Source organism: Mauremys mutica, chromosome 3 (assembly GCF_020497125.1).
Source record: "Mauremys mutica isolate MM-2020 ecotype Southern chromosome 3, ASM2049712v1, whole genome shotgun sequence".
NCBI lineage: Eukaryota > Metazoa > Chordata > Testudines > Geoemydidae > Mauremys > Mauremys mutica.
Genome location: NC_059074.1, coordinates 1,637,333 through 1,650,946, shown reverse-complemented (window position 1 = coordinate 1,650,946; position 13,614 = coordinate 1,637,333). Strand labels below are relative to the sequence as shown.

At 64.8% G+C, this 13,614-nt stretch overlaps 1 protein-coding gene across 1 annotated transcript in view; it reads right to left on the bottom strand.

The window, feature by feature from the left end:
• LOC123366800 (CAD protein-like) overlaps positions 1–13,614 on the bottom strand; it is a 51,961-nt gene that overhangs the window by 22,229 nt on the left and 16,118 nt on the right. Inside the window, exons 8-16 of the mRNA XM_045010554.1 lie at positions 11,251–11,363; positions 10,571–10,713; positions 4,768–4,899; positions 3,904–4,137; positions 3,199–3,420; positions 1,981–2,169; positions 1,021–1,145; positions 382–515; positions 21–133 (exon numbers count right to left, since the gene is read on the bottom strand). Of these exons, the coding sequence (XP_044866489.1) occupies positions 21–133; positions 382–515; positions 1,021–1,145; positions 1,981–2,169; positions 3,199–3,420; positions 3,904–4,137; positions 4,768–4,899; positions 10,571–10,713; positions 11,251–11,363 (1,405 nt within the window). The remainder of the gene's footprint in view (positions 1–20; positions 134–381; positions 516–1,020; positions 1,146–1,980; positions 2,170–3,198; positions 3,421–3,903; positions 4,138–4,767; positions 4,900–10,570; positions 10,714–11,250; positions 11,364–13,614) is intronic.

Sequence of the window (13,614 nt, the reverse complement as noted above, 5' to 3'; positions counted from 1 at the left end):
CCCCCCGGCCCCCCACTCACCACGTCGGAGGCTGGCTTCACGGTGTGGTCAAAGCCTACGCAGTTCTCATCCACCATGCGCAGCGCCTTCTGGAAGGCCTCCTCGAAGTTCCGCCCGATGGCCATGACCTCCCCTGCGGGAGGAGAGGGGACACAGTGAGCGGCCTGGCCCGGCTGGGGGAGGCAGGCGCTATGCTGGGGCTGGCCAAGGCCCGGCCTCTGCGAGGGGGCAGCCCCATGTCGGGAAGGGAGGGAGGGAGGGAAGCCCCCTCTGCACAGCCGGAGTCGGGAAGGCCGGGGGGAGCCGCCCTGGGTCAGGGCGCGGGGTCCCAGGTGCCCCTGGCCAGCTCGGGAAGCGCAGGGGTCCGGCTGGGCCACGCACCCACACTCTTCATGGAGCTGCCAATCTTGGTGCTGACCCGCAGGAACTTGCTGAGGTCCCAGCGCGGGATCTTCACCACGCAGTAATCCAGGCTGGGCTCGAAGTTGGCTGTGGTGGAGTTGGTGACAGAGTTCCTGGGGGTTAGGGGACAGAGCAGGTTCAGCCCCCAGTTCCCAGCCGCGGGCACCCCAGGGGCCACCCAGGAGAGGGCAAACCCCCGGGGGGCCAGGGAGACGGAGGCCTCACTGGGGGAGGGACGGGGCGAGGCAGCTGAGCCCGGGAGCCAGGATGACTCTCCAGCGAGACGAGATGGGCAGCCCAATGTCTGGTCCCATCTGAAGCTGGACTGGCCAAAGCCCCAGGAGAGGGAACTTACCAGGCCCAGGGCTTTAGGGGGGACATGGTCTGGAAGGGGCAGTGACTCCCTGAGGAGTGTCCCCCGCTGCCTGTCTCACCCTCCCAGCACCCCCTGAGGAAGACTGGCCCGAGGAGGCCTGGACCCAGTGGCTCACGGCCTGGCTGCCGCCCTGCTCGCAGGCCGTGTGAGAAGCACCCACCCCGCAGGCCAGGAGCCTTCTGGATTCTGCGCCACACCTGCCAGGGGACGTCGGCCCCCAGGCCCCACCCCAAAGCCATTACCTGAGGACGGGCAGGGGGATGCCCAGAGCTAGTTTGGCTGCCACGTAGGCCAGTGGGTAGCCGGTCGCCTTGCTGGCCAGGGCGGAGCTCCGCGAGAGCCGGGCGTTTACCTCGATGATGTAATACTGCGGGCAAAGAGAAGGGCACGAGATGCTGCTACAGCTGCCCAGACCCCGGCTCCTCCAGCTCCGGGGCCAGGCGGGGGCACAGAGCAGGGGCGCTGGACAAGGGGGGGGAATCAGGGGGCAATGCCCCCCTCCCACTTTTTACCAGCAAGGAGCAGTGATGGGGAAAAGGATGGAGAGGAGCAAGCAGAAGGCAGGGCCTCGGGGGAAGGGGCAGCCTGGGGGCAGGGCCTCAGTTCAGTCACTGATGCCCCCACTTGAAGTTTTCGCTGCTCCTGGCACAGAACTGGGCCAGGGATGCCGCGGCGCTCCACCAGCGCTCGCTGGAACGGCCGGAGCGGTGCCGGGGCAGCGGGCCGGGCCAGGGACGCTGCGGCGCTCCACTGGCGCTCGTCAGAACGGCCTGGAGCGGTGTGGGGCAGCAGGCCAACCCAGGGATGCTGCGGCGCTCCGCAGGCGCTCGTCGGAACAGCCTGGAGCGGTGCCGGGGCAGGCCGGGCCAGGGACGCCGCGGTGCTCCGCCAGCGCTCATCGGAACGGCCTGGAGCGGTGTGGGGCAGCAGGCCGACCCAGGGATGCTGCGGCGCTCCGCAGGCGCTCGCTGGAACGGCCGGGAGCGGTGCCGGGGCAGGCCGGGCCAGGGATGCTGCGGCGCTCCGCCGGCACTCATCGGAACGGCCTGGAGCGGTGCCCAGGCAGCAGGCCGGGCCAGGGACGCCGCGGCGCTCCGCCGGCGCTCGTCGGAACGGCTGGAGCGGTGCCGGGCAGCAGGCCGGGGCTGTCCCACAGTCCCGGGCCCCATGCGATCCAGGCTGGGCCGCTGGCCAGCTCTCACCTGCTCCGACTCGGGGTTCAGCGCGTACTGGATGTTGCACTCGCCCACGATGCCCAGGTGCCGGACCACCTTGATGGCCGTGTGGCGCAGCATGTTGTACTCCCGGTCGTTCAGCGTCTGGCTGGGAGCCACCACGATGGACTCGCCCGTGTGAATGCCCAGCGGGTCCAGGTTCTCCATGTTACAGACCTGCCGGGGGCAAGCGTTTCACCCACTGCCCCTTGCTGCGGGGAGGGAGGCCGCTCGGCCGCCCCAGCCCGGCCTAGAGTGGCGCAGAGACGCGGGGCCCCGGCCCCAGGCTGCTCTCAACAGGCCCTGAGGTGGGAGCAGCCGAGTGCAGTCTGGGGGCTTTGCCACCCTCTGATGCCCACGGCCCCAGCACGCTGGGCACGGGGGGCACTGCAAGGGGCGGGGCAGATCCCCAGCCCAGGTGCCCCCACGGGGCACATTAGGGACACGCCAGCCCCTCCCCCGCCCCCAGGCCAGGCTGGGGGCTGGAGTCAGAGCCAGGCCCCAGGCCAGCACGCAACTCCCGCCCAGCCTCCTGGGGGCGCCAGAGCTGGCAGATACCCAGCCCCCAGCACACGCATGAGGCCGGGGAGCCCGATGGCGATGGGGATGGGGATGGGGCCCCTTCCTGCTGCACCCTACACCCAGCCCAGCTCACCAGCCTGCCCCTCCCTAGAGCAATCCCCTCCCCTGGTCCCCCCTGGGCACCCCCCAGTTCCCCCTGCCCTGGGTGCCCCCCACCCATCCGCCCCCTTCCCTGGGCACTCCCCAACTCCCCCTGCCCCAGCTGCCCGCCACCCCGGGCACCGCCCAACTCCCTCCCCTCTGCAGCTCCCCCTGCCCAGGTGCCCCCTGGGCAACTCCCGCCCAGCCTCTGGCGCCCCCAGGAGGCTGGGCGGGAGTTGCGTGCTGGCCTGGGGCCTGGCTCTGACTCCAGCCTCCCCATGGCAGCTCCCCCTGCCCGGGTGCCCCCCCACCCTGGGCACCGCCCAACTTCCTCCCCACCACAGCTCCCCCTGCCCCAGGTGCCCCCCCGACCCTGGGCACCGCCCAACTCCCTCCCCTCTGCAGCTCCCCCTGCCCGGGTGCCCCCCACCCTGGGCACTCCCCAACTCCCTCCCCACGGCAGCTCCCCCTGCCCGGGTGCCCCCCACCCTGGGCACTCCCCAACTCCTTCCCCACGGCAGCTCCCCCTGCCCCCCTCCTTACGGTGATGCAGTTGTCGTAGGCGTCGCGCACCACCTCGTACTCGATCTCCTTCCAGCCCTTCAGGGACTTGTCCACCAGCACCTGGGAGGTGTGCGCAAAGGCCTGGCTCACCAGCGCCGTCAGCTCCTCCCGGCTGTTGGCGAAGCCAGAGCCCAGGCCCCCAAGGGCGTAGGCCGAGCGCACCAGCACCGGGTAGCCCAGCCTCGAGGCCGCGGCCAGCGCCTGCCAGGACCAGACCAAGGAGTCAGAGGGGCCGAGTGGGGCTCGGGGCCGGGCAGCAGGGCTAGCGCTGCACTGTGGGGCAGCAAGGGGCAGCAGAGAACAGAGGCGGCACTGCAGGGGGCTGTGCTATGGGAGGACAGTGGAGGCAGTGGGGGGAGGGGGAGCAGTGAGGGTGGGGGCTGTGCTGCAGGGGGAAGTGCTGGGGGGGGCATGGCGTGGGGGGGGGCAGCTGGACTCACTAGGCAGAGCTCACGGGGTGAGGCAGGAGCCCAGGGGCTCGGAGGCGTTGTGGCGCCAGCCCCGAGGGGACAGGGGGACCCCCAGGGGGGCTGCCTCACTGAGGGACTGTCTGAAGCTGGAGCACAGCAGGGATCCTGGGGAACCCCAACAACCGCCCCTCCAGGGCGGGGCCCCTCGTTGTCCAGGCCCCCACCTTGTACCTGTTCCAGGGAGGGGCCCCCCATTGTCCGCCCCCCCCAATACCTGCTCCAGGGAGGAGGCCGCCTCGCTGGGGGCCACGTGCTCGTCGATCTCCTCCATCTTCTCCACGAAGACCTTGCGATCCTCCGTCATCTCGATGGAGGCCATGGGCGTGCCCAGCACCCGCACCCGGTACCGGGCCAGCACCCCGCCCTGGGTCAGCGCCACCCCGCAGTTCAGCGCCGTCTGGCCCCCGAAGGTCAGCAGGATGCCGTCCGGCCGCTCGTTCTTTATCACCTGGGCGCACGGGAGGGGCTGGGACTGGGGGGCCGGCCCACAGCCAGGGTCCCCCCCAACCCCCAGGGGAGGGGCTGGGACTGGGGGGCCGGCCCAGAGCCAGGATCCCCCCCAGGGGCGGGGCTGGGACTGGGGGGCCGGCCCAGAGCCAGGATCCCCCCCAACCCCCAGGGGAGGGGCTGGGGCTGGGGGGGCCGGCCCAGAGACAGGATCCTCCCCAACCACCAGGGGAGGGGCTGGGACTGGGGGGCCGGCCCACAGCCAGGGTCCCCCCCAACCACCAGGGGAGGGGCTGGGACTGGGGGGCCAGCCCAGAGACAGGATCCTCCCCAACCACCAGGGGAGGGGCTGGGACTGGGGGGCCGGCCCACAGCCAGGGTTCCCCCCAACCCCCAGGGGAGGGGCTGGGACTGGGGGGCCGGCCCAGAGCCAGGATCCTCCCCAACCCCCAGGGGAGGGGCTGCGACTCGACCCGAGCCAGGATCCTCCCCCTGCCCCTGGGGGCAGTTTGCCAAGTGGTTTTCAGGGAGCCCTGGACTCCTGGCAACACCCTGCGCCCCACAGGGCGGCTCCCCTCAGCCCCAGGCCAGTGCACAGGTCCCCCCATGGCCCCCCCAGGCTGGGGCTGACCTGCGTGACGTACTCCGGCGTGAGGGGCAGGAAGTACACCTTGTCGGCCAGCCCCTTGGAGGTCTGCACCGTGGCAATGTTGGGGTTGATCAGCACCGTCTGGATGTTCTCCTCCTTCAGCGCCTTGATGGCCTGGGGGGGGGAGGGGGGAGCACCGTGACAGCCCAAAGTGTCCCTCCCCCCGTATCCCTCCGCCACCCTCTGCCCCTTCGCCCAACCCTCCCCCCGTATCCCTCCGCCACCCTCTGCCCCTTCGCCCAACCCTCCTGTCCCCATATCCCTCCACCACCCTCTGCCCCTTCCACCAACCCTCCCGTCCCCATATCCCTCCGCCACCCTCTGCCCCTTCGCCCAACCCTCCTGTCCCCATATCCCTCCACCACCCTCTGCCCCTTCGCCCAACCCTCCCCCCGTATCCCTCCGCCACCCTCTGCCCCTTCGCCCAACCCTCCTGTCCCCATATCCCTCCACCACCCTCTGCCCCTTCACCCAACCCTCCCCCCGTCCCTTCACCCAACCCTCCCCCGTATCCCTCCGCCACCCTCTGCCCCCTCACCCAACCCTCCCCCCATATCCCTCCCCGCATCCCTTCGCCCAACCCTCCCCCCGTATCCCTCCCCACGTCCCTTCGCCCAACCCTCCCCCCGTATCCCTCCGCCACCCTCTGCCCCTTCACCCAACCCTCCCCCCGTATCCCTCCCCACGTCCCTTCGCCCAACCCTCCCCCCGTATCCCTCCGCGTCCCTCTGCCCCCTCACCCAACCCTCCCCCCATATCCCTCCCCGCGTCCCTTCGCCCAACCCTCGGTCCCTCCGTATCCCTCCCCACGTCCCTTCGCCCAACCCTCCCCCCGTATCCCTCCGCCACCCTCTGCCCCTTCACCCAACCCTCCCCCCGTATCCCTCCCCACGTCCCATCGCCCAACCCTACCCCCGTATCCCTCCGCCACCCTCTGCCCCCTCACCCAACCCTCCCCCCATATCCCTCCCCGCGTCCCTTCGCCCAACCCTCCCTCAGTATCCCTCCCCACGTCCCTTCGCCCAACCGTCTCCCGGTATCCCTCAGCCACCCTCTGCCCCTTCACCCAACCCTCCCCCCGTATCCCTCCCCACGTCCCTTCGCCCAACCCTCCCCCCGTATCCCTCCGCCACCCTCTGCCCCTTCGCCCAACCCTCCCCCCGTCTCCCTCCGCCACCCTCTGCCCCTTCACCCAACCCTCCCCCCGTATCCCTCCGCCACCCTCTGACCCTTCGACCACCCCTCACCCCGTATCCCTCCGCCACCGTCTGCCCCTTCGCCCAACCCTCCACCCGTATCCCTCCGCCCGTCCCTTCGCCCAACCCTACCCCCGTATCCCTCCGCCACCCTCTGCCCCTTCGCCCAACCCTCCCCCCGTATCCCTCCGCCACCCTCTGCCCCTTCACCCAACCCTCCCCCCGTATCCCTCCGCCACCCTCTGCCCCTTCGCCCAACCCTCCCCCCGTATCCCTCCCCGCATCCCTTCGCCCAACCCTCCCCCGTATCCCTCCCCGCGTCCCTTCGCCCAACCCTCCCCCCGTATCCCTCCGCCACCCTCTGCACCTTCCACCAACCCTCCCCCCGTATCCCTCCGCCACCCTCTGCCCCTTCGCCCAACCCTCCTGTCCCCATATCCCTCCACCACCCTCTGCCCCTTCACCCAACCCTCCCCCCGTCCCTTCACCCAACCCTCCCCCGTATCCCTCCGCCACCCTCTGCCCCCTCACCCAACCCTCCCCCCATATCCCTCCCAGCTTCCCTTCGCCCAACCCTCCCCCCGTATCCCTCCCCACGTCCCTTCGCCCAACCCTCCCCCCGTATCCCTCCGCCACCCTCTGCCCCTTCGCCCAACCCTCCTGTCCCCGTACCCCTCCGCCACCCTCTGCCCCTTCGCCCAACCCTCCCCGCATATCCCTCCGCCACCCTCTGCCCCTTCGCCCAACCCTCCTGTCCCCGTACCCCTCCGCCACCCTCTGCCCCTTCCACCAACCCTCTGCTCAAACCCCTCTGCCAACTTCTGCCTCTTCCCAACCCTCGTATCCCTCCACCACCCTCTTCCGCCGTAACCCTCTTCCTGACACAAGGAAAAAGGGAAAGCAGTAGAACAGAGACCCTGGACTTCAGAAAAGCAGACTTTGACTCCCTCAGGGAACTGATGGGCAAGGTCCCCTGGGAGAATAACATGACGGGGAAAGGAGTCGAGGAAAGCTGGCTGTATTTCAAAGAAACCTTATTGAGGTTGCAGGAACAAACCATCCCGATGTGTAGGAAGAAAAGTAAATATGGCAGGCGACCAGCTTGGCTTAACAGTGAAATCCTTGCTCGTCTTAAACACAAAAGAACAGCTTACAAGAAGTGGAAGATTGGACAAATAACCAGGGAGGAGTATAAAAGTATTGCTCAGGTATGCAGGTGTGAAATTAGGAAGGCCAAATCACACTTGGAGTTGCAGCTAGCCGGAGATGTTAGGAGTAACAAGAAGGGTTTCTTTAGGTATGTTAGCAACAGGAAGAAAGTCAAGGAAAGTGTGGGCCCCTTGCTGAATGAGGGAGGGAACCTAGTGACAGAGGATGTGGAGAAAGCTAGTGTACTCAATGCTTTTTTTGCCTCTGTCTTCACAGACAAGGTCAGCTCCCAGACAGCTGCACTCTGCAGCACGGTATGGGGAGGAGGTGACCAGCTCTCTGTGGAGAAAGAAGTAGTTTGGGGCTATTTAGGAAAGCTGGACGAGCACAAGTCCATGGGGCCGGATGCGCTGCATCCGAGGGTGCTAAAGGAGTTGGCCGATGAGATTGCAGAGCCATTGGCCATTATCTTTGAAAAATCATGGCGATCGGGGGAGGTCCCGGATGACTGGAAAAAAGCTAATGTAGTGCCCATCTTTAAAAAAGGGAAGAAGGAAGATCCAGGGAACTACAGGCCAGTCAGTCTCACCTCAGTCCCTGGAAAAATCATGGAACAGGTCCTCAAGGAATCAATCCTGAACCACTTAAAGGAGGGGAAAGTGATCAGGAACAGTCAGCATGGATTCACCAAGGGCTAGTCATGCCTGACTAACCTAATTGCCTTCTATGACGAGATAACCGGCTCTGTGGATGAGGGGAAAGCAGTGGATGTACTATTTCTGGATTTTAGCAAAGCTTTTGATACAGTCTCCCACAGTATTCTTGCCAGCAAGTTAAAGAAGTCTGGGCTGGATGAATGGACGGTAAGGTGGATAGAAAACTGGCTAGATGGTCGGGCTCAACGGGTAGTGATCAATGGTTCCATGTCTAGATGGCAGCCGGTATCAAGTGGAGTGCCCCAAGGGTCGGTGCTGGGGCCGGTTTTGTTCAATATCTTTATTAACGATCTGGAGGATGGTGTGGACTGCACCCTTAGCAAGTTTGCAGATGACACTAAACTGGGAGGAGTTGTTGATACGCTGGAGGGTAGGGATAGGATACAGAGGGACCTAGACAAATTAGAGGATTGGGCCAAAAGAAATATGATGAGGTTCAACAAGGACAAGTGCAGAGTCCTGCACTTAGGACGGAAGAATCCCATGCACTGCTACAGACTAGGGACCGAATGGCTGGGTAGCAGTTCTGCAGAAAAGGACCTAGGGGTTACGGTGGACGAAAAGCTGAATATGAGTCAACGGTGTGCCCTTGTTGCCAAGAAGGCTAATGGCATTTTGGGTTGTATAAGTAGGGGCATTTCCAGCAGATCGAGGGATGTGATCATCCCCCTCTACTCAGCACTGGTGAGGCCTCATTTGGAGTACTGTGTCCAGTTTTGGGCCCCACACTACAAGAAGGATGTGGATAAATTGGAGAGAGTCCAGCGGAGGGCAACAAAAATGATTAGGGGACTGGAGCACATGACTTATGAGGAGAGGCTGAGGGAACTGGGATTGTTTAGTCTGCAGAAGAGAAGAATGAGGGGGGATTTGATAGCTGCTTTCAACTACCTGAAAGGGGGTTCCAAAGAGGATGGATCTAGACTGTTCTCAGTGGTAGAAGATGACAGAACAAGGAGCAATGGTCTCAAGTTGCAGAGGGGGAGGTTTAGGTTGGATATTAGGAAAAACTTTTTCACTAGTAGGGTGGTGAAGAACTGGAATGGGTTACCTAGGGAGGTAGTGGAATCTCCTTCCTTAGAGGTTTTTAAGGTCAGGGTTGACAAAGCCCTGGCTGGGATGATTTAGTTGGGATTGGTCCTGCTTTGAGCAGGGGGTTGGACTAGATGACCTCCTGAGGTCCCTTCCAACCCTGAGATTCTATGATTCTATGAACCCCCTCGCAGGGCCGGCTCCAGGCACCAGCCGACCAAGCACGTGCTTGGGGCGGCACCTTGGGGCAGGGCGGCGCTTGGGTTTTGGTTCGTCGGGGCAGCGCTGGAGGGTGTTTTTTTTGTTTCGGCGGCGTGGCGCTTGGGGGGGGGCGGGGGCTGGCGCGGTGCTCTGAGGGGGGTGGGGGCTGGTGCGGCGCTGGGGGGGGTGGGGGCACGACGTGGTGCTCTGAGGGGAGCGGGGCTTCGGGCGGCGTGGTGCTCTAAGGGGAGCGAGGGCTGGTGTGGCGCTCGGGGGCGGGGTACAGCGGGGCGGCGCTCTTCTTTTTTGCTTGGGGCGGCAACAAAGTTAGAGTCGGTCCTGCCCCCTTGGCCCCAACCCTCCCGACCCGTATCCCTCCGCCACCCTCTGCCCCTTTGCACCTCTCCCCTCTCCCCCCTTGCACTAACCGCGTGACACAATAACACCCTCTAACCCCCATGTTTGTACAACACACAACTATATACAAGTGGCCAAGTGCCTCGTGGGGGATCATTTGAGAAATCCTGATCTGCTGAGTGTCACTGTCCTGCTAATAGGTGGGTAGCAGCATCCTCTATGAAGGTGTGAACATCTGCTCTGTTCCGGCCCCGCGTGGTGAGTGTGGGGCAGGGGCGCTGGCTAGCGCCTCACAAACAACAAAGGGACTGACGCGGCCAAGCTGCTCAGAGACTCACCAGCAGGGGAGTTGGAAGCAAGACATTGACAGTTCCCCCAAGGACACTTGGCAGCTCCCGCAGGCCACGGGACTGCCTGGCCCTATGGCCCAGCAGAGACTTTTCCAGGACAGAGGGTCGGAGTATAAACGGGGGAAATCGACCTCTGCCCAGGCCGCGTGACCCCCTGAAAGGCAAAGAGCTAACGCTGAGCTGGGGAGAGGGGTCCCGGGCCGAAGGAGACAGCCTGCGAAAGGTACCGCAGCACGCAGCCGAGCAGCTTGTTCTGCTCTTCCACTGACCAGCCCAGGCAAAGTGTCAGAATGAGCAGAAATAACAGGGAGCTCGGCGAGCTAACGCCTTCCACCTTCCAGGCCCCCAGTGCTTATAACCACGGCCCGCGCTCGTACACTTGGTTCAGCGTGCGAGCAGGGGACGAGCCGTCGCCCTTTGGCGGAGCCCGCATCGAGCCGGGGGAGGTGCACAGTTCTGGGGTGCAAGGCTGGGGGGGTTGTGGGAGTCGCCCTGGATACAGGTCACGACTGGCACTTCGCTGGGGAGCCTCTACATGCAGATGGCTCGAGAGCAGGGTCTGGAGGGGCTGCTGGTCGCTAGCAGAGCCGGGCTGGAGCCAGCCTGGGCTCGAGGGTTAAGGGGACACAGCAGCTCCACAGTCTAACTTGTACCCTGGGGGGGTGTCAGCCCCCGCACCCCCGGCCCCCTTTGCACCAACCCCTCTACTCTCACATCCCCCTGCAGCCCCTGCCCCTGCCCCACCTCTCAGCGCCCAGGGCCCGAGAGCACCCAGAGGACTCACCTGCGAGCCGGAGTAGTCGAACTCCCCGGCCTGCCCTATGGAGAGGCCCCCCGAGCCCAGGATAAGCACCTTGCGGGGCCGGGCTGCGTCCCTGTCCGCCGGGGGCTCCTTGTGCACCAGCCACTCCCGCAGCCTCTCGCGCACTGGGGAGAAAAGCCAGGCCCGGCGTCCGTTAGCCTGGCAGGGGATCGGGAGCATCCTCAGCATGGCCAAGGCTCAGGCCACGCTCCCACTGCGGACACCCAGCTAGGGCAGTACCCGGCTCTCCCCCCTGCTGGCATCACCACAGCCCGATGGTGCCACCCAGGGGGGCAGAGGGGCAGACACGCCGCTGCAGCCTGAGCCTGGTGCTGCTGCCGAGGCGGAGAGGCCAGGAACCTCCATGGAGCGGGGCCTGGCTCCCCGGGGTCCATGGCATCACGAGGGGCTCAGGGGCACATTCCCTAGAGGTGCCCACGTGGCCCCAGTCACATCCAGGGGCCCCTCATCTGGAGCCTGCCCTTGCCTCAGAGGGTGGCATGGCACAGCAGCACCCATGGGGGCAGGGCCCTCCCCCCACTGCTCAGACACGAACCACCAGAGACCGGCCGGGCCGCAGGGGCCGGGGGAGTCTCCTCCCAGGGCACAGACCGTGGGCCAGCACCCAGCTCAGCGCCCCCCAGGGCCAGGCCAACTCCCACCTGTTCTGGCGTTCTGGCTGCCAGCGCTCAGGTCCCGCACAGTCTCCAGGAAGACGTCAAAGAGGCCTACGAGGTCTGTGGGGCCGGCCCGGTGCTCTGGGTGAAACTGAACGCTGCAAGGGAGCAAGAGTGCCAGCCCGGGTCAGACACGCAGCGCTCCCCCCGCCCTGCCCCCCTCCAGCCCGGGTCAGACATCCCCACCACCCCGCCCGTGCCAGACACGCAGTGCTCCCCCCGCCCTGCCCCCCTCCCCCCCGCCAGCCCGGGTCAGACACGCAGCGCTCCCCCCGCCCTGCCCCCCTCCAGCCCGGGTCAGACATCCCCACCACCCCGCCCGTGCCAGACACGCCGCGCTCCCCCCCCCCTGCCCCCCGCCCCCGCGCGAGCCCGGGTCAGACACGCAGCGCTCCCCCCGCCCTGCCCCCCTCCCGCCCGGGTCAGACACGCAGCGCTTCCCCCCCCCGCCAGCCTGGGTCAGACATCCCCACCACCCCGCCCGTGCCAGACACGCAGTGCTCCCCCCGCCCTGCCCCCCTCCCCCCCGCCAGCCCGGGTCAGACACGCAGCGCTCCCCCCGCCCTGCCCCCCTCCAGCCCGGATCAGACATCCCTACCACCCCGCCCGTGCCAGACACGCAGCGCTCCCCCCGCCCTGCCCCCCTCCCCAGCCCGGGTCAGACACGCAGCGCTCCCCCCGTCCCGCCAGCCCGGGTCAGACATCCCCACCACCCCGCCCGTGCCAGACACGCAGTGCTCCCCCCGCCCTGCCCCCGTCCCCCCCGCCAGCCCGGGTCAGACACGCAGCGCTCCCCCCGCCCTGCCCCCCTCCAGCCCGGGTCAGACATCCCCACCACCCCGCCCATGCCAGACACGCAGCGCTCCCCCGGCCCTGCCCCCCTCCCCCCCGCCAGCCCGGGTCAGACACGCAGCGCTCCCCCCGCCCTGCCCCCCTCCAGCCCGGGTCAGACACGCAGCGCTCCCCCCGCCCTGCCCCCCTCCCCCCCGCCAGCCCGGGTCAGACACGCAGCGCTCCCCCCCCCCCGCCAGCCCGGGTCAGACACGCAGCGCTCCCCCCCCTCCCCCCCGCCAGCCCAGGTCAGACCGCCCCCCCACCCCGCCCGTGCCAGACACGCCCCCCCCCCCCCCGCCAGCCTGGGTCAGACATCCCTGTCAGAGTCTACCCTCACTTGAAACTGGGGGGTTTCAAAGTGAGGACCCGCATGTCTTCCCCCACCCCAAAATCCTAGGGTAGGTCTCCCTTTTGCTGCCACCACCTCGGTCAATTATGTGGGCCGGGACACCCCTGTTTTCCCCCTGTCTCCCTTCAAAGACACTCCCTGGGGAACACAGATCAACTCACAGAGGAGGAACCTTCCCCCTCCCCTCTCTGCCCGGAGATAAGCTGTCTCACCACCGAGAGAGAACGTCTTAGCCCCTCCCCCTATATCCACAGTAGAAGGGATTTAATCAAATCTTTATAGAAAGAATTTATTAAAAGAAAAACAAGAAAATACAGAATCTCTATGAGTCCAAGCTGGACACTCATAGGGTATAACCTTGCTACGTTCTGGAGAGAATCCCCTCTCCTTCTCAGTACAACCAGTACAAGCAGAATTAAGAATAATCAATAACAAACACACAGAATTGCAAACATAGGATCATTAGTTTAAGACACAACGTATCTTTCTAATACTTACTATCTTGGCTAGAAGAAATTAGTTCAGAAAGGTGGAACTTGAGAGACTTGATTAAATCATCTGGACTCTTGTAACTCCAGACGGCTAAAGACAATACACACACACACAGAGGGAAAAAGTTCCCTCCTAGGAATTTCAAATTCTCTTCCCTGATTGGTCCTCAGGTCAGGTGCCCACCAGGTACTATGCTTTAACCCTTTACTAACTATTCATGACACGCCCCCCAAATCGCTACAGTGGGATCCACTGGCGGCGATTTCCTCCTAGAACTGTAAACAAACAGAGTAATAAAACACATGCACTATCACATAGACTACAAAGCATGAAAACATGTTAAGAACAGTTTTTAGCCACTTCATTCTGGGAAACTTTCACGAGAGAGTGCATCAGCAATTTTGTTGGAAGCTCCTGAAATGTGTTGAATGTCAAAGTCAAAGTCTTGGAGAGCTAAGCTCCAGCGGAGAAGTTTCTTGTTGTTTCCCTTGTTGGTGTGAAGCCACTTTAGCGCAGCATGGTCAGTTTGTAGCTGGAACTGCCGGCCCCAAACGTATGGGCGTAGCTTTTCCAGGGCATATACAATGGCGTAACATTCTTTTTCACTGATGGACCAGTGGCTTTCCCTCTCAGACAGTTTCTTGCTGAGAAACACGACAGGATGGAAGTTGTGA